General features: G+C 29.7%; 1 protein-coding gene across 1 annotated transcript; it reads left to right on the top strand.

Annotated features, from left to right (window-relative positions):
* Positions 1 to 10831: 10831 nt before the first annotated feature.
* On the top strand, positions 10832 to 13758 carry LOC120208578 (cyclic dof factor 2-like). The gene is made up of 2 exons (XM_039207807.1): positions 10832 to 10983; positions 12023 to 13758. The coding sequence occupies exons 1-2, from the start codon at positions 10858 to 10860 to the stop codon at positions 13385 to 13387; spliced, it is 1491 nt and encodes a 496-aa protein (XP_039063738.1). The 5' UTR covers positions 10832 to 10857; the 3' UTR covers positions 13388 to 13758.
* Positions 13759 to 21854: the final 8096 nt, after the last annotated feature.

Here is a 21854-nt window from a genome sequence, read left to right as displayed (position 1 = left end):
TTTATAAAAATTTTCCCCCGACAAAAACATAAAGAAAAATAATCTAAATTTTTTCTCAATATTTTTGTGTCGTCTTTATCTTTCTCGTTAATTTTTAGATTTAAAGTGAGAATAAGAGTTTGATTGAAAAATATCATAATATATATATAATTTTCATTAAAATTTTAAAAATTGGGAAAATATGTTATAAATATTTTATTTTATTTTATTTAAAAAATTATCAATTCATAGTTGGACAAGTGTCATGTACTAACGAAAAAATACAACATCATCATAGATAATTCTTATTTATTCAGTATATTGTATAAATTACACTTTGTTTTCAGGAGTGATCACTTTGCTCAATTTCAAAATTGATAAGGACTTAAAAAGCGTTCAAACCAAAATATTTAAGCCAAATAACTATTACTTTCAAATTTTAGATAAAAAAATATTCATTTTTTCAAATGTACATGTACAAAATATCTCTTTTTATAGTAGAGGGACTAAAATAAAATTTATGTATAATAATAAGACTAAAATATTCTTATTTATAATACAAGGTTTCAAATGACCTTTTAATAGACTTTAACCCAACTTTTTAACATATTTTTAATTAAAATTTTAATATATATATTCATATTATGGTCTATTTAATTTTGTATCGTGTCATATTATATTCATATCAATATTTTAATGTGTAATATTAGAATTGATTATATTGTATCGAAATTACAATTCTTAACATTGTGATCATATTATATTAAACAAGTAGTAACTATTTTTCTAGAATTTTAATGTTTAATATTAAAATACTGGTTTTTCTAGAGTTTTGTCCTAGTTTTTTTATTAGTCTTTTTTCTTCTTCATCTTTTTAATTGGTGGTGACATCAGTCTTGGTGTTAATCGTCGACTATCGATATTCATTGCTTTTCTTTTATTTTATTGTAGCGTATCTTTGTTTTTTCTTTTTTTCCCTTATTTTTTAATTTTAATAACTTTACCTTTATGGCACGCTCTCCTCTGTCTCCTCTGTCCTTTATGTTTAGTTTATGTTTATAGTTATAAACCTTCATTCTAATTTAATTTTTTTATTTTTAATAAAACTTAACTAGCAAGTTCTATTAAAAATAATAATAAAATTGGGTTATTTTGATCATGCTAGACCATGATTCAAGTAAGCCCATTTGGGATTAAGATTGGACCATGTGTCTTTGTTTCTTTTTTGAGTTACCCACTCATGGGCTTGCCTTCAAGTTTTAGCTTTGGAGTTGAATCTGAAATACCAAGAATGAAGTAAACTAGCAATTTGAAACATAGCTATAATTATAAGAAAATAAAAATAATTAGAATATAACTCTGTCATAATGCACTTACGACACATCAACATTTATATAAAATATATAAAACTTTACACACAATTGCATAAAAGCAACATTGTTAAACTATCATAAAATTTAAGTACAACACAAATCAGTTATAAATACAAATAAAAAGATATTAAATAGTATTTAAAATGTGTAAATTACGTATTAATACCTAAATTATCAATTTTGTTCCATTTTAATATTTAAACTTTCAATCTTTTATAATCATACCTAAAGTTTACTTTTTGTTTCATTTTAATACCAGTCGTTAAAAACTTAACGTGTTTAATACCTAGACTATCAGTTTTGATTTATTTAGTATCTAAATTTTCAAAAAAAAAATCAAAACTTAAGTATGATTTAGGTACTAAATATGTTTTGGTACTAAAACTTTCATTTTTTTTCAAAACTTAATAGCGAGGTAATACTAAAAGGAAATAAAAATTAAAATTTAGGTATGATTTTAAAAAAAATTAAAATTTTAAATATTAAAACGGATTAAAACTGATAATTTATATACTAAATGATTAATTTACCCTTAATTACTACAAAATTTTTAAAATTTTTATTCTTTTAGGCACTTACTTTTGACACCTCAGTGCAAAAAGGGCTCTGACTGATTGACTAACTGACCCCATTAGCAATTAAACCCTCACTTCATGTTTACTTTAATGCCTCACACAAAGTTGAATGGAAATGACAGCTTTCTTCCCCCACTTTAATGTTGAGGACTTTAGCTTTCTTTTCAAATTTAAACACCCCTACAAAAAAAAAAGCATAACTCTTCAATAATCCTATATGGAATAAATAAATAAATTCAATTGAAGATCAGTAACAACCCTTTTTTATTTATTTATTGCAAGGAATGAGATTTGAAGTTTAAAATTATTGATATAAAGATTTCAATGAAGCGCAAATTAAGTTATATAAGTGATTAAAGTGATAGTTATTATTCTTAAAAGTTTTAAATTCGAGTTCTAAAGACTGTAAGGGTAATAAGTTTTTACTGTCAAAATTGTTAAGAATATTTAAAACAGATATTACTTTATAATCACCATAAATTAATAAAAAATAATAATAAAGATTTTAATGAAAAAATTAATATTTTTATTAAATTGCGGGGGGGGAGATGTTTTCCAAAATAATTTTAAACAGGTTCACGCATACTAGAATTATGGGTAAAATATATGGGTAGTCATTCAGCTTTTAGGGTACTTTCACTTTGGCTGCGAACTTTTAAAATTTACATTACAAATCGTTAAATTATTAATTCCCTTTCTCTACGATCGTAGTTATTTCGTTTAAGAAATATTGATATAACATTTTAAAGTTTTCTTCTCACAAAAAAAAAAGAACTCCAAAGTTATAAATTTATAGCTTTTGTGAAAGGTTAAATTTTGGATGAACGAAATGGTGGTCAATCCCAATGGTTGAAAAGATTTGTTTGGTCATAATATTAAGATGGTTTAGTTTAAGATGACACGATGATTAATAGTGGGAGATTGAAAAAAATAGCTTTTTATTTTATATTAGAATTTGACGAGATTACAAGGTTTTCTAATGAGTTTAAACTGAAGAAAAAAAAGAAAATGAGAAATTTAACAGGCACTTTCTGCAGAGTAACCATCAAATGGTAGTACAAGCAATGACGAAATGCGGCAATAATCTAATAAAAATTAAAACTTTTTTGATATGTCATTGTGAACCACCAAATCAACTTAAAATCATAATATATTAATTATCAAATAATTAGGGTTTTTGAGGGAGAATACTTTGACATGTCATGCCAATATTTATTAACTGTTGTTAACGACAATGGCTACAATGAAAGTGGATTAAATTTTTTTATAACTACAATGCAAGTATTAAAAGTTTAGTGACCAAAGTAAAAGTGTCTTAAAATTTTAGTCATGTAAGAAAGGAGCCATAGATGGCAAGAAATGAAGAACGATTGGTGTGCGTGAAGAAGAGATGAGCATCAGTGATTGTGTTTTACTAAAATGTGAAAATGAATTACACAAAATGCTTGAGTCTTTAACCCATTACAAACAGTACTTATATAGTACCACTAAACCAAGTTTAACAACTTGATCTAACAAACTAACCAACCTTTAACAAACTCAGTTAATTTTGACTAACCCAATACCAACTAATTACATTTTATTATATTATATTTCTAACATTCTTTCTGCTTCTTCTTCTTGATCTTCTTGGAAGAAAAAAAAGGCATCTAAAAGAAAATAATGTTTCTTCTTCTTTTTCCTTTATTTACCTTACTTCTTCGCCCTTCTTGAAATTCACTTTGTGATTTGAGAGTTGATCAAACAATGTTGCAAGCGTAGTGAGTTAGATCTGTGAGCTAGAATTCATGTACATTGAACAATTTTTTTCGTTGAAAGAAGCTTTCTTCATCTTCTCTTTTCTTCAAGAGTTTTTTCCCTCGCTCTTTATCTTTACTGACATTCTTCTTCACTTATTCGGTCAATCTTTTTATTGGAAGCAAGGCTGTTAAGATTCGAGCTCCCGAGTGCAATCTGAAGTCTCTCTTGGACAAGAAAACACCCTATTTTATCCGGTGAAAGAGAGCAAGGCTGTTAAGATTTTAAACCCTCCCCAAAAATTTTATTCTATGGTAACTTAGTTGTTAATCTTTCAAGTTCCATGTCAAACTTTGGAGAAAAAATAACAATCAATGTAGAAACTAAAATGTCAATAGCTGAGCAAAGCAACATCTTACCAATGTCCATTATTCAACATCAACTTACTAGTTTCCAACCAGCAATGCAACACATAACAAAACTTATCCTCAACGACATCAATGAATTGGACTCACAACAATATCACTGAAGCCTTTAGTCGAACACATTAGAGGCATGCACACAAAAAAACTGCAATTTCCTAATCACTTAAAGAATCAAACACTAGAGGATCCAATCTACCAAAAAATCAAGAATCTCATCGACCATGGAAGTTATGGCAAAGAAAGGTGAAACTGCCGAAGAACATCTGACGACAAATTAAACCTTTTAACACCACTTTCTCAACATGCATGATTATTCAATAAGCTCAATTGAATCAGAGAAGCGCATAACAACCAGAAATCAAAGTGACAAATAACAAGTGGGAAAATATAACAACACCAACTATTGGCAAACAATTGATGAAACCACACTATCAAGAATGAAAATCAGATATTAATCAAGCCATAAAACTAAGAACACATCACCAGTCACACTCATCAAAAATTCCGATTGTCAAACTGATTCAAATTCGAAACTGCCGATAGAAAATCGATATCAAGGAAGAAGAAAGTAGCTCGTTGATATAGGAGTGACGCTTAATGATCAAAACAGCAGCACTAACAATGATGGTGGAATAGCAATCTCACTGTGGCAGCAACAGCGTGAGAGAAAGGAGTCCGATCGTCAATCGATGGTGCAACAGCCGAAGGAAAAAAACGGTGTCAGGATCTTTTTAACGAATGATATCATGTAAGAAAGGAGTCATATATGACAAGAAATGAAGAACAATTGGTGTGCATGAAGAAGATATGAGCAGTAGTGATTGTGTTTTACTAAAATGTGAAAATGAATTACACAAAATGCTTGAGTCTTTAACCCATTACAAACAATACTTATATAGCACCACTAAACCAAGTTTAACAACTTGATCTAACAAACTAACCAACCTTTAACAAACTCAGTTAATTTTGACTAACCTAATACCAACTAATTATATTTTATTATATTATATTTCTAACAATTACCAATATGATTTACCTTAAAATTAAATATTTTTAAATAGTCTGAGTTGATTACAAAGTAGTATATTTTTAAAACTTTCTTAATCAATTGATAAGACACGTTGTATACTTAACTACTCAAACTCAAAACTTCTAAAAAGAATAACATTTCCTTTTACCATAAACTCTTACACAAATTATATAAAATAAAAGTTAAATTTAATCAACTATGTGGATACCTTATTGAGTAAATAAGAAAGAGATTTGGAGGTGGAAGTGTTAAATAAGAAGAAAAATTGTTTATAACTTTCCAAAAATGAAGGACCAGTTAAATTAAAACCACATTGAAAGCATTGATGTTTGCAGAAACAATTGATTGGCACACCAGTTTATAATTGAGCTTTTGCTCCTTTAAGTAAAGTAAGGCCCCCCTCATCCCTAAAACACAATAAAAAGGTAAAAAGTAAAACACAAAGTTAAAATTAAAAAGGTTACTTTTTATGGGGCCAATTTTTAAAAGAATCTCATATCAAAAGTAAAGCTTTTATTTGATGAGTTTTGGAGGGGGCAGTTGTTGCCAAAAGCAGGGCTCACATTTCACAAAAGGCCTAAAAATGAGGATGAGATTGTTCTTTTATACACATATCCGGGAAATAAACATATAAAATTTCATAACCTTTTTAATAAAGAGAAGAGTTCTTTAATAAAAATATAAATAAAAGAACATTAGAATATTAATTATTTTACAAAATATTTGTTTTAATATTTATAATGTAAACTACACAAATGGTCACAAAATTTTGAATGAATTTTTGTTTTCCTCATTGGACTTTCAAAAATTACAAATTGATCACTAAAATTATTGATTTATAATAAATTGATCACACGACTTTAATAATTGTTAACACGGGTGACTGAAAGTTGAGTTGGACTGGTAACCGCTTATCTTTGCCCGTTGATCGCTTACCTGGCCCATTGACTGGTCACCTTTTTCAACTTTAAAGCCTTCTTCAAGTTCTGAAAAACCATGGACACTCTCTCCTCTTCAAACTCCATCGCTTGCTCTCTACAATAAGAACATGTTTTGATGTTTATTTCAAATTCCTTTTTTTATAGCAATCTAATTTACGGTAGCTTTCTTTTCATTTTCATTTTTTATGACTTGTTTTCTTTCTACCTCTTGGTTGTTGATAAATCCACTTTATATGGCTGCTGTGTGTTGGTCGATGAAATAGTACAAAAGCCTTTTGGATTACTTTCCTTGGTCTCAGATAGACAACCTGCCTACCCGTCTCTGAGCCGTTATGTGATGACTACTTGCAGCATACTTGACGAAGAAAAGGTTGAACGATTAACTAAAATTACTGGTGATATAGATTTATAATTGTCAGAAAGTTATAGTAACGAAGCCAATCCTGATGATGTATCAATAGATCAAGGAACCCTAGAGGACTTGCAGAACACAAGGACTAAAAATTCTGAGAGTTCTGAAAGTTTTAAATCAGGAGATGACGAAGGGAGTAACTTAGAGCATCAATTGTTTGAAAAGGACTTTGAATAAAAAAAGGCTATTAATCATGATATTATTCTTCTTATTGATCTAGAAACTGAGACGTTTCCATTGAATGATGAACCAATGCAGATGGAATAATATTCAAGAAACATATTCCAACCATTGTCAAGCCATATCCCTTTGTTATATTTTCACAATTCCACTAGTCATTACCAACCACTAGGAACGGTGAGCGCAACAATCGAAGAGAGGTCTTCGCCGAATCTTTTAATGAACTTGTTCAGGATCCTCTGCGAGTACAAAAACCGAGTCAAAATCGAACAAGTATCATAGTATTGGTTTATCATTCATTTTTATTGCAGAAGAAACAGCAGAACATGCTCTTATTGTAGAGAGCGGGCGATGAGGCTTAAAGAGGAAAGAGTGTCCATGGTGTTCTGAAACCTGAAGATAGCTTTAAAGTTGAAGAGTTGACCATTCAATGGCCCAGGTAAGCAGTTAACGTTCCACTTTAGCTTTTCGTCACCCACGTTAACGATGTTAATGTCGAATTACCAATGTGTAACTTTTAAAAGTTTAGTGAGAGAAAATGGAAACTTACTCAACGTTTAGTGGCCATTTGTGTAGTTTTTTCTATTTATAAAAGTTTCAAAATAGAAAATAATAAAAGGATCAAAGTGATGGCACAAATTACAAACTGAAAAGGGCTTAGATAAATAAAAGACGGGGACCATCGGTCGCAAAAGGCACAGGCATTGAAGGCGGCGTGAAAAGCGACTCTTTTCATACTTCTTTTTCGCTTTTCTGTTCACCTAAGGCCCCACATTTTTGCACATTTTCCTTTTTTATTAATTTTAACATTAAAATATTTGCGTAATTTTATCAATAGACTTTTGATCCATAAAATTTTGGTCGTGAGACCTTCTCACTGATATTAGGTATATAATCTTAATCAATTTGAATTAATTAAAGTGAAGTCTTGGTAACTGAGAAGGTAATCAAAAGAATTTTTTTAACATTTTAGTTATTTGTTATAGTATATGTTAAATTCGTTACAAGAGAATTACAAATTTTATAAAAATATATTTAAAAAATAAAACTTATCATATGAACTGAAAGAAAATTATTAAAATTCGACATATCCTCGTGATAATATTTATTATATCTTATAGAATTTGTTATTTTCTCATAATGAATTCTACGTGTAATGTAATAAATGGTCTAACTCTCGAAATAAGTTTTCAAAATCTATATTTTTCAAAAAATTTCCGTCCACATTATTTAGCTAACGAAGTCGACTTTTCATACATTTAGCTCTTTTTCCAGGCATATAATTCGCAGGGATAAAAAATTAAGATATTTTGTCATTCTAACAAGAGAATTTTAGTGAAAATTTTCCTTAGAATTCGTCTTCCTAAGACAACTAGTTTCTTTAAATAATAATTTTAAAAGTTAAATATATTACGTGGTCTCAGTGATTAATGAAATATTATTTCTCTCTTAAAGTATTGAGTTCGAGCAACTATATTTATAGAGCGTGTATGCATTATTAATGGTTAAGAGAAATTATGAACAAATACTATACGTAATCACCATAGATTATTTAAAATAATTTTTTTTATTAAAAATCATCTTACTGGAACGATGAGTTCACCTTACTATAAACAAATTGTCCTTGATTGTAAATTTTTTCTCCCAAATAGATTTTATTTTTATTTTTCTCACATGCATTATTCTTCTAAAAGAAAGTCGATACATTTAGATGAATTTAGTTTCATTTTATTTTACTTTTAAGTCTTGAATTTAATATATGTATAATTTATCTTCTTCTCTTATATAAAAAATACAGTGTGAGTAGAATTTAACATAAAATTTAATATCTTTAATAAGTATACAAATTTATAAATTATAATGTATTTTTTTAGGTTGCCCTTCCGATTTTATGGTGGGTAAATCTCTCAATAATAATTTTTTGTATATACAAAAACTCGAACTCGAACCTTACTAAAACAATATCAAACTTATTATAAACTATTTCATTTATATCGTAATATAAGAAATGACCATGCAGTACGTCAGCTCCATTCTTAGCCGCTACATTTCTTCCCATAAAATCTTTCTTTACTGCCTATTAGGATGCCAGTTGGCACCCCACTGATTTTCCAATAAAATAAATAAATAATTCGTTTAAAATAATAATTATAAAAACTACAATCACAACATAAAATATTAAATTACCAAAATAAATCCACGAGTCTTAATTTTATATTAATTAAACTAAATAAATTTATGAATAAAAATAATTTTAAAACGATCAAATTCTAAAATGTTCATATTTAAATTTATATTAGAAATATGGTTAAACAGAGACGAACATAAAATTTTATGTTAGAGGGTAAACTTATAAATTTTAGAAAAGAATGAATTATAAAATTTCAGCATGTGAAAATAAATTTTCAATAGAAAATATATTAAAAAATCTATGATAATTTTAAATTTTTAACAGAACGACTGCCCTACCTATCTGCTCGATCTATCATGTGGATAAACATATGTTAGGTAACATAAGCTTAATTAAAGTTTGATTTGTACATAAAAAATTGTGACAATTATTGTGCTATTTGTTTATTTTATAGTTAATAATTGTATATCAACTTTAAATAATGCTTAAAGTACATGCATTATATTAACATAATTTGAAATGGAATACTTGATAAATCTTTTATAATTTGATGGAATCTTATTAATGTTTTCAAGAATATTCTTTAATATAAATTAATTTTATTAATATTGTAGTTGATAATTTATTTATACATTAATTCGTACTGAAAGTAAATCGATATTATTATTTTAAATAGTGGTATTAGATTTTAGGTCAATTTTTAAATTTAGTTACAATATTTTATCCTTAAATTCGTAATAAATAATTAATTTAAACCTTTCTTAAAAAATATATTCACTTTAACCTTTAAACTCACGAATTATATTAATTTAATTCTTTGACTAATGTTTATGAACATTATATTAATTTGATCATTAGTGATACTAATGTGACAATCTATTGTATTTTTGTGGTAGTCCATGATAATTATGTGATGATCCATGTTGCCATAATGGTAGTCTACATGTGAATGAATTGTAGAAGATGGTAACATTGATTTCTTTAGAAAGTTTGAAGGCTTAATTGATTTTTATATAATATTTAATAAAAAATTAAAAATATTGTGCATGCAGGAAATCTCAGCTGGAAGACTCACACACTAAAGCCAAGTGTGTGACATAGGTCGGTCCGGATTAGTCAAGACTGAAGCCTTGAAATCGGGAGGGCAATAAAAAAAAGACAAAAATAATATAACAAATTATAAATTATTAAAAATGAAAGATGTTTACAAAATAATAAAATTAAAAATATTAAAAATATTAAAAGCTATATTGAAAATTATTTGGCTTATAAACTATAAGTTTTAATAGTTTTATAAATTTAATTTATAATTTTAATATTTTACAAATATTTTTTAAAATTTAAATTTATTATTTTGTAGTTTTTGAATTTTATAAAATTTTTAAAATTTCTTTTAATAATTTTAATAATTTTTTATAAAATTTTAAATTTTATTAAATATTACATAAAAATCAATTAAACTCCCAAATTTCCTAAAAGTCGTTTAACTTTTCTTAAAAGAATTAATATTATTCCTTTGCGACATCATCATTAACATATAAACTATTATATTAATAAAATAACGACCAAGCATAGATAAAAAAATTAACTTACAAGTTCAAAAATTAAATAAAATACATTATTATAAAAATATTAAATTAATTATTTGATACGAGTTCGAATGATAAAATTACTCTTTATATTTTAAATTTTAAATAATTTTGTCAATTTATTAATCTATTAATCAATAGGTAATTTTTTATCATAGAAAATAAGTTGACATGGCCTAGATTTTATAACCCTGCCAAAGAAATAAGAAAAGGTTTCCCAAATAGACAGCTTTACTTTATAAATATTACAATAAAAAAACAGCAAGAAAGGGCAAAAAAAGGTTTTAAAATTGAACTCTGATCCTTGATGTTCTTTATGCTTTATCTCAGACTTTTCATCAAATTTCCCCCCTTTTTCTTTGTGTTTTTAAGAGATTTTAGTGAAAAAGACTAAAAAAAACACTATAAAAAAAGATGCTTCCTTGCTTCTACTAAAGACCTCTCCTTTACCTCGTTCTAACAACACTTTTCTTTGTGAAAGGGTAATGCTTCTTGCCCTTCATAGTTTCAAAAACATCGAATTTTTTATGTCAAATATGAACGGTGGAGATCCAGCTTTCAAGCTCTTTGGAAGGAAGATTCCTGTGCCTGAATCTCAGATTCATGTTGGGGTAAGCTAAGCTTTTACATATATATTCAAAGTTCATTCCTTTATTGTTCACATTGGTTTTGATGGTTTTTTTTCGTATTGTTTCTGCTTATGCTTTTCATGTTTTCTTCCTGAATTTAATCACCCATTTTTGCTTGTTTTGTTGGGGAAGTTTTGAGTTTTTCAAGCTGTGTTATGGTTCCAAAGTTGAAGTTTTTAAAACTCTAAAGACATGTTATCAGCATCTTCAGCTTCAATATTCACTTGTCTTGATTGAAAGCTTTTATTGAGTTGAAGTTGGAATGAATCTTGTTTGCTTTTATGGTATTTGAATGAGTAAATCAATAATGAAATGGTTTCTTTTTTGATGTTTTAAATGCCTTTTTCTTTTGGGTTTTAAATGAACTAAAGAAAGCCATAAATTTCGCAAAAAATTGGGTCAAGTTTTGCTTTGGATGCTCCGGCAAGTAAGCACATACATAAAAATTATGTTTAGTTCTTTTAATCATTTAAATGTCTCTTTTTTCATTTATTGGAAACTTTTGGATGATTTTGGCAGTAGAGATTATATGTTTGTCAGGAATTTTCTAAAACATGCATATATATATATATATATATATATATATGTATGTATCTGTTGGTATTTTATTGTGTAACCCTGATTTCTTTTAGACCATCATTTCCTGAATTTTGAGTAAAAAAGCCAGCTTTTGATGATATATATATATTTTTTTTCTATTTTATTGTGTTTGGTTGATGGGAAAAAGTAGTTTAGTAGAAGCTGTTCATTGCTTGTACCATTGCATAAAATCATGTAATTATAACAACCATACTTTCGAGCTTTTTGCCTGTCAAATTTCTTGCAAAACTCTGCAAGATTTCTGTTTCAACATTCTTCTTTTGAATTTGGTCAAGAAGCAACTTTCTTTTGCATTAGTTTAACTACAATGTGATGAATGGGTTTAATGACTGCTAATTTTTGTTAAGATTGTGTTTTCTTGAACTTGAATCTTTCTTTATGGTTGAAAATGAGATGGGGCTATTTTGGTTCTGAATTTCAGGATTCGAGTAGTGATGTAACGAACCCCGAGCCTGACACGTCTCAGGCGAACGCATCTGGGGAGCTGGGTAAGTTTGTTATGGTTGAACATGATAAGGAAGAATGTCGAGCTTCTGTGAAATCGAATGAGATATCGATGAACTCTAAGGTGAAAGAGGAACTAGTAGAGACAAATAGTACAGATCAAGAGAAAGCTTTTAAGAGACCAGACAAGATCCTTCCATGTCCACGATGCAACAGCTTGGACACGAAATTCTGTTACTTCAATAACTACAATGTTAACCAACCTCGGTACTTCTGCAAGAACTGCCAAAGATATTGGACAGCTGGTGGAACGATGAGGAATGTTCCTATAGGTGCTGGGCGGAGGAAGAACAAGCACTTGGCTTCTCAGTACCGTCAGATAATAGTTTCTTCTGGTGGAGTACCGGTGACTCAGATAGATGCCCCCGACTCAGCAACTCAACAACTTCTTTCTCCTTGTGAAACTACAACTTCCATGGGAAATGGAACAGTTCTAAAATTTGGTGCAGAAGCACCTCTTTGTCAATCCATGGAGACTGTGCTTAGCCTCGGAGACCAGAGTAGATGCGTTGAGACGGGTACAGTCAGTTGTGGAGAAATACCTGAGGAACACTCGGGTCGATCTTCCATGATGTCTTGCAGTGTTCGGGGGAGTGAATTACCCGGAAATGTAATTCCGAAAGAGCAAATAGGTCTGGGAAGACTGAATGAGCCGAACACAATGCATACACCAAAGTGCTATCCTCTTCCTCCTTGTATTTTTCCTTGGAATCAGGGCCCAAATAATGTAGCTCCAACAGCTTCCGGTCAGTGTTCTTCAGAACGTACGGGTGCACCAAATAGCACTATGAATGCAATTCAATGGTACCCTGCACCAATGGTGGCCGTTCCGGGCTTTTGCCCACCAAACATTCCATTACAGTTCATGCCTGCTTATTGGGGTTGTGTGCCTGTATGGGCTCCTGGAGGAGGAAATGTCTCAAACAAGGGTTGCCTATCTCCATCACCCTCTACTAGCAACAGTTGCGGCTCAGGCAATGGCTTACAGACCCTAGGCAAACATTTCAGAGAAGAAAATTTTGTCGAAGAGGATCAATCAGAGAAGTGCATTCTGGTTCCGAAAATACTAAGAGTCGACGATCCTAATGATGCTTCAAGGAGTCCTATATGGGCTACATTAGGTATTAAACCCGGCGAGAAGGATCCTTTACGAGGAGGTAAAATCTTCAACGCCTTCGAATCTAAAGTAGAAGGCAAAGATCATGTAGCAGATGGCAGTCATATCTTGGAAGCAAACCCCGCAGCCCTTTCTCGTTCGCATACATTTCAAGAGAGCACTTAAGAGTCCTCTTGTAATATTTGCTTCGAACCCTCGGCGTTTAATATGCTATCGAGTTTATTGAAGTCCACAAACTGCATCAGTTCAAAGCTCAGAGGAAGTAAAGCTGCCCCGGTTATCGACAGGTTAGGCAATGTATCCATTCTTTACTTTGAGAGTTGTGTAAATAGAAGACAGTGATCGAGTCGTGTTCGCTTCATTTCACACACTTTGCAATATCTTTCGGTGTAATTCGAGAAACAAGAAACGAAAAAGACAAGTGGATTGTGGTTTTGGTTTTTTATATATTCGAATCGTGTTTGACAAAATGCCGGTTTGGGGTTAGTTTTCTTCTGAAAATATTGTATACAATATCTCCAGTTTTGAAGATGGATGTATGATCCCATTCAGAAAGAAAGTTGAGTAAATGTGAGGCTCTCTTTTATTCCTTTATTTAGTCATTTTACTAATGACATTTAAGCAAATCAAATGCAGTTCATCACGGAAGTCTATTTCTTCATTTAGGCAGACCATCATGTCTTCCTTTCCACTTTTTCTTGCTTATCTTTTTACTTCTCTACTTTGGAAATATTTTTTAGAAGAGTCAATTACATCTCACGTCCTTAAATTATGACCTTCATTCTAAATTGGTCCTTAAACTTTTAAACATTTCATTTTATCCTTAAACTATGGCTATCGTTCTAAATTAGTCCTCAAACTCTTAAACATTTCAGTTTCAAACTACGATCTTCATACTAAATTGGTCCCTAAACGTTTTTAACATTTATATTTCATCCCAAATTATACGTATATACTAATCACATCCCTTGTTAATAAAATCGTTAGGCCAAGTCATATTATTATGTTTGAAAAAAATAAGATTTAGGTTGAACTATAGTTGAAATTGATATATTTGGATGAATTTGGGGATGAAATTGAAAGATTCAAAAGTTTGGGATCCATTTAGAATGAGCCATAGTTAAGGGATGAAATTGGAATTTTAAAAATTTTAAGGACTAATTTAGAATGAGTTATGATTTAGAAATGAAATTGAAATATTCAAAAGTTTAAAGACCAATTTAAAATAAAGACCATGATTTGAGAACATATGATGCAATTAACTCCTTTTAGAAAAAAAATATGAAAAATGTATGATCAAACACGACAAAATGGGTCAGCTAATGCTTTGGGAGAAATGATTTTTTCGTAAAAGATGTTAGGATGATTATTTTCTTATATAGATTGAATGTTACAATGCTCCATGAAAAATAGTCGGAAGATCCAACGACTTCTTCAAGCTCCATGTATGTTCGTAAAATTGCGTCTTTCCATAAGACACTGAAGACATTTTTTTCTTTTGAGCATCTTTCAAAACTCGTCTTCTAAAGATTATTGTAGTATTCATCCTAAATGATAAAATAATCACTCTAATCTTTTATATGAAAAAAAGTATTTTTCTCAAAATATTATTGGATCAATTTTGCCCATTAAATAGTATAAATTCAGAATACAAGAAGATAATTGAAACAATATAGACGTGATTCATCTACCAAAAACCATAATTTGGAAATTAAAACATTTTTTATTGATAAAAAGCAGTAGGTTTGTTCAACCCCAGAAAAAGGGGGTTTATTTTGAAGGATTGTATACGTTTTGTTTTCTTTTTTCTTTTTTTTTTTTGTGTGTGTGAAGGAAGAAGATTTGATTCAACACGTTATGGGAAAATCCTTCCTTTATGACTCGTTTCCTAAGAAAAATGGCAATAAATCCCTAAAAAAATCTTTAAAATAATCATTTAAAAGAACAAATAAAGAAGAGGAAAAATCTTTTAAAAAATTAATATTTTCTTTTATCATTAAAATCATTTGATATATTTCAATTCGTACATAATTTATAAATATTAGTATTCTTGTCCGAACCTTTCTCCCTAAGAATTGAATGCCAAATCAGAGTCCAAAACTATGATGGTAAATGTACCATTATCAGATTTTAACATCAACGACAAACATAATCTTATCTAAAGAAACTTTAAATGCACAATAAATACAAAAAAAAGTTCGATATAAGAGAGATCATTTTACTATACAACTTAATAATTTAAAGTTAAAAATGGTGAAAATGAATGTAACTAAAAATATTATAAAAAATATAACATTTTAAATTGGACACAACCTGAAATATTACATTCTTTATAATATTTCTGGTGCCAACAGAAAATATTACATTCTTCATAAAATTTTAGTTTTAACAAAAAATATTATGACAAATGTAACAGTTTAGGTTACATCCACCCTAAAATATTATACCTTTTAATAACATTTTCGTTCGCGTCTATTTCTACTAATTTTACCTTAAATAAGCTGCTTTTTTTTATATATAGAATTTCACATATAAGAGATGATAAAAGAGAGGTGGTAAATGAAATGATGAGACTGAAAGGAGTGTAATGGTGAGTCGAATAAGGTGGTGGTCGGTTGAAAATAAATCAAATACTTAGGAATTGCCTTTACATTCTTTAAGGATGTAAACATGGATGGACTTAAGAGGTGGGTGAGGACGGTCATCCCTTAAAATTTTTAAATTCTTATATATTTTATATTTTTTTTATATTTCCTATTAAAAATATATTTCCATCTTTATAAAATTTTATAAGCTTTTCTCAATTTAAAATTTTATAAGTTCGTCCCTCCTAAGTCCCCAGTGAAATTACCAAGTTGTCGACATCGTCTTTTGCCCGAGCGGGGAAAAACTTAGTACAACTTGAGGATTTTTTTCTTTAAAAAAGTTTTGAAATGTTTTAGAATCGCTATCGATCTTTTTGGGTTTGGTGTGTCGAATACCTAATAATTACTTTTTAAAAGAATTTTTAAGAAAACATAATTTTAAAAGATGCACTAATTTACGTGTAACTAGAAATTCATTATTTTTTGTAATAAAGAAAAGGGTTCGGGAAAATTTCATACATGTATGTATAAAAATGGAAAATTTCATTGTGCGGGAAATCTACGAAGACATCTCCCGACTATAAGAGAATGTGTCTTTTCGATGATTTTTCGCACGTTTGTTTTGTATTCGATAATTATCTTTGTTCCATATTTATTTATGTTGATTATTTTTCAACTCTTTAATTTTATTTTGTTTTATTTTATTTTATCTTTGAAAAAAATATAAAATAATGTTTTTGTGAGAGGTAATCTATGGGAAAGTCTCCTAACTGTAAAGGAAGTGTTTTCCCGAAGATTGTTCACACAAAAGGGTATTAATTATCCAAAAATTGAAACTTTTTGAATAAAGTCGAATGAATAAAATGATCGTAATTTAAATATATTTTCGAGATTGTAATTCCCAATATTTAAACAACATATAATCGTTTAGGTACCAAAATTTGGGCGTTGTGTGGATGTTCATCATTTCCTACGCGTAATCAACTCCTAAACTCTTAAAAGCGAATCTTTGGTAAAACGTATACCATTTCTTTTATGTTTAATGTTTCCAACCTACCTAACTTAAAGGTTAACGACGACTCCAAAATCAAAGTGATTTCAAACCTTAATTTCCTCACATTCCCCGAAAATCAAATTTTTAACTCTATCGGATCCCGTGGAAACGTTATGACAACTTCATCTTCTGCCTGACGAGACCACCAGACATGCATATCTCTTCGCATCTAACAACAACAATCTTTTGATCGTTCAACAATTCTTTGGCTAAAATGGAAGCCAACCTACCCAGCATGTGGTGCCTTGATCAACTACCACCATCTTCGAGCATATCCCTGACCCTGAAACCATCTCTTCTCTACTTTGATAGCTTAGGTTGCCTGCTACTGCTGCCGTAAATGCTTTTTGTAACAGAAATAAATCGATTCCTCCTCCAAGAATTCCAATTTTCGGTTTTAAACTAAGCCTTAAGCAAAATATCTTCCAAATTGTGGTTCTCTATTTTCCATATTATAAAAATAATAATAATCAAATTCACATCAATCAAAGAAAATGAGCTTTCACGTGGACTCTAGAAATAAAATAAAAAAATAGTTTAGGGACTAAAGTGTAAAAACATGAGGAAGTTACAGGGACTAAAAGATAATTATCTATTTTATTTAAGCCTAAAATAACCTATTAGACTAAAATGGAAAAAATACTAAACCAGTCCACATGAATTAAAACAAAATTTAAAAGTCACTACACATGACTAAAGTGTAAAAACACGATTTAGAGGGACCACACAGTGAATAACCAAAAATCACAAATCATGCAAAGAAAAGGGAATATAACAGTTTTAAACCCTATAGGTGACTAGAATTCAAAAACACGCTAAAGTTAGAGGGACTAAAATACGAATAACCCAAAAATTACAAAGCACGCAAGGAAAAGGGAAAATAACATATTTGGTCCCTACAAGTGACCAAAATGCAAAAACACGCTAAACCTAAGGGGCCTAAGCGTGATTTTACCCTAAATTATTTCTATACCAATTTTTCTTTTTTTTAACTTCATTTTAACGAAGAGTTTAAAAAAACCTAAAAAACAAAAACTTTCCCCTCTCCCTCGATCGACCTACTGTCGGTCGCCCCGAATCCCTCTTCAGCCGCCACCAAAATGACCAAAGAGACCCGAAAACCTAGATCTACTAGCCTAGGACCTTGTTTAGGGCTAAAACTACCAAAAAAGGCTCCTAAACTACCCGAAACTACCCTAAACCACTCGACTTCCCCAAACTCCGGTGATCTTCGACGACGCCTCTCCAACTCAAGTAAGCCCCAATCTAAAATTTCCTTTTTATTTTTTTAGTTTTTTTACTAAAAAAATGTTTGGGTTTGAGTTATTTTGATTAAAAAAACTTCCATTTTTTTTAAATCTAAGGTGGGTTTCGACCCACAATATTAGTGTTTTTTAAACGAAACTAAAGAAACGTTGTCATTCAAAAACTAAAAAACTTCCCTTTTTTACTCAGATCCAAAACTAAGAGCAGTAAAAAGAAAAAAATAACCTTGAATACTTGTTTATTTCTTGGGAAAACTGAAAACAACAGAGTTCGCCCGGGTTTTATACCCATTTACAAAGAAAATGAAATAATAACTTGTTTTTCTCTTTTTTTTTTGTTTCTGCAGGGGTTGCGTGGAGTGGAGCTTGGTGGCATGCGTGGGCAATTATGCTAGTATTGGGGAAGATAATGGTGGCCACTGGTTAGGTAGATTGGGGAGGCTATCATAGGGTTAGGGTTAGACTCGAGATGAGTCTAGTTTGGGTTCTGGGTTGGGTATTAAGGTTGGGTTTTGGGTCAGGTATTTAGGTTTGGGTTTTACTTTGTAAAGGGCTTGGGCTTTATTTTGGGGTTTTGGTTGGGTTGGGCTTGAGGCCCGGTTGTAAATGGGGTAGAAAATGGCAATTATAACTCTCTAACGGGGATAAGAGTAATAAAAGATATATTTTTGGGGACCATAACCCCTTTATATAGTTTATTTAAGAATTAGTTATTGCATGTATTTATAACTCTACCCCTCATCAAATTATAAATACAACTATAATAGTTTCTACATTTTTATTTCCATGACACTGCTAATAACTTATGACCTTATAAAATAATTGGTCACTTAATTTATTTCATATTTTATGATAACAATATACATTAAAAATATGTGTCCATAATTATGGATTTTAATCCAAAACTCTCCCACTTGGAAAACATACGTTTCTTGATAAATGTATAACCTTATGAGCTCAAAATTTGTTACCATGCAATAGGTATTCTATAACAATCTCGTCCATCAACTATATCCATATAGGATTAAAATAGCCTTTTCCATATCAGTCTTGACTTAACCCACCAATGGTCATGTATACAAACACAATTAAATGACATAGATCAATCATAGAGTGTATTATGAAAATTACATGCAATGTGAATCATACATGTCTATTTCCAACTGATTCTATTTAGTGAGATCAAATTTTACCAAAACCAAATTGTGGATAAACTAAAACAAACTTTATTTATGCAGAAAATAACCTTAAAATAAATATCCTTAAACTAAAGTAACTGAAATTGTGTTTATAACCAATTAAATTAAAAACTCCCACTAAAATTGAATATCCTTAAATGATATTACACCCACATGAGTAGTGTGCTTATGAAAGACCTAGGGTGGCAGTTCAATAAGCGCGCACTAATGAGTTTGTACTAATATGCTTTATAAACACATAGTCACTCTGTGTTTTCTTTAACAATCAGAAACATAATGTCTATGTTCTTAGACTTTAAGGTGTTTATGTTGTATATGGAATAAAAGATTTGCAACTTTGTTGTCACAAAATAACTCAAGTGGTCTTTCTCATCAATCTATAACTAGTAGTTCATGTGAAAAATTTTTGCATCCATATTCCAATAAGTCGGAGTCCATAAACATGATGATCTCTTACTTACTAGTCCTTTGATATGTGAGCATGTTATATTTTTGTTCTTAAATGTATTCGAATCAATTTGGCTACTATCCAATAATCCATACCCAAATTGCATAAATATCTACTTAATATCTCAAAATCATACACTACAACTGAATGTGTACAAACCTGAGTATAAATTAAACTCTTCATTTATTTATGAAGTATAAGGAACATTTTTGCATTTTCTTAGTTTCAAAATCATTCTTAGGGCACCGATCAATACTAAACTTGTTTCCTTTAGCAATAAGGGGTATCACTTGGTTTACTCCCACTGAAGTTGTAGTATATACAATAGTCAACCAAATTTATCTCAAAACCAAATGAGATAACCACTTGATAAAACTTGTTATACAATTAACAAGAGTCATACTTAAACTCATAAATGGATTTCCTTAATTTGCATATCATTAATTTTGTATCAATAGACACAATTTTCTAATTGCACCGTATAAATCATCTCATCAATGTTACCATTGAGAAACACAGTTTTGAAATCCAACTTATGTAACTCAAGATCAAATATGAGCAACAAGTATCATGATTATCATGAAAAAGTCTTTCAATGAAACCAAAAAGAAAGTCTCTACAAAATTAATAAATTCTTTTTGAGTATATCTTTTAGATACAAGATATGGCTTATACCTGTCAACATCACATTTTTTACCCATATTGGTTTTAAATATTCATTTGCAGCCCATCATCTTTGCACCTTTAGGTAATGAGACAAATTTTCAAACTTTATTATCTTGTATAAAACCTATACTCTTCTTACATGACATTAATCCACTTTTGAGAGTTAGAACTTTTTAAACATGACGAAAGTTGATTAGATTATCTTCCATCATTCTAGTGTCATCCTTATTTCTTGTAGAAACATAATAATCTAAAATAATATTTCTCTCATCTTGTGGATCTTCAAAATGAAACTTGTTCTTTAAGGTTGTTGAGTTTATTCTTCTGTAACAATTTCTAATCTTAAATGGAGAGTTTTCCAAGTTCAAGTTTTACTTCTTGATTAACGACATGTATGAACACATGGATATCATCAAAAGTGATAGTAGGAATTGAGTTATAATTCAATTCCCCTCAAAAGAAATTCCTTAAACCTTATTTCTTCCTCCAAACTAAAAATCCTCCAAAATAATGTTATAGATCCCATCTTAAAAATATTCCTAATTATGAGATCATAAAACTTATAACCCCTGGATCGCTCAGAATAACCAAAATAGTTGCTTACTATTTTAGAATTTAATTTCTCCTCATATGTCCTAACCTATCTAAAAAGGAAAACAACCATTTGTAACATATTGTTGTCTTTTTTTAGTTGGACCCTTAACAATTACATTCTGATTTTATTTTTGCACTTATCTTTATATGCACTTTTCAAATGAGTACTTGCAAACTTATTATGGCACAAAAAAATTATTATCAAGTTTCAATTTTCGAAACTTAATAGTTATATACTAAACTGCCATATATTAAATCCAATTTTCCTTTTCGTATACCCCAAGTGCCGTTATTAATCGGCAATTTCTAAGAATATTAAACACCAAAATCATGGAAATTAAAGCAACACTCATGGAGAATATAACCTAAATTAAAGCAGCGCATATCTTCCTTAAACAAAGCAAAGCAGTCGCAACATTAAATTTTCATTGATTTAAAGAATTGAAACAAAGGCATGCGATGAAAATTAAAGCAAGAGAACTTTAACGTAAAGTGAACACATCAACGTTCATCGCAGAGGGAAGGTGAGTTATCGCAGAATTTTATTCGAGGTTTTAATCTCTTAAAATATAAATTTTAAAACAATTTATTCTTAATGATTTAACATGATAAGCTGATGATACCACTCAATAGAATCGAAATATAATAAATATGAAAATTAATCAGGATTTAATCATGTCAAACCATCTAGAATAAAATAAACTAGATTTATGGAAACGTACCTGAATTTATTGATAGGATGAAATCTTTGAAACTTTCTTGGTTGTGATCTTCTGAGAAAATAGAATTATCTTGAGTATAAATTCTCTGAAGGGATAATA

This window comes from Hibiscus syriacus, unplaced genomic scaffold (assembly GCF_006381635.1).
Source record: "Hibiscus syriacus cultivar Baekdansim isolate YM2019G1 unplaced genomic scaffold, ASM638163v2 tig00016637_pilon, whole genome shotgun sequence".
In the NCBI taxonomy this organism is placed as follows: Eukaryota; Viridiplantae; Streptophyta; class Magnoliopsida; order Malvales; family Malvaceae; genus Hibiscus; species Hibiscus syriacus.
Note: the sequence above shows the minus strand (reverse complement) of the source record. Positions and strands in the feature narration are given on the sequence as shown.

Bases quoted from the DNA above. Each gene is read 5' to 3' on its own strand.
- LOC120208578 (XM_039207807.1), top strand. From the start codon at position 10,858: ATGCTTCTTGCCCTTCATAGTTTCAAAAACATCGAATTTTTTATGTCA. The intron at 10,984-12,022 runs GTAAGCTAAGCT...TCTGAATTTCAG, and splicing joins AATCTCAGATTCATGTTGGG to GATTCGAGTAGTGATGTAAC.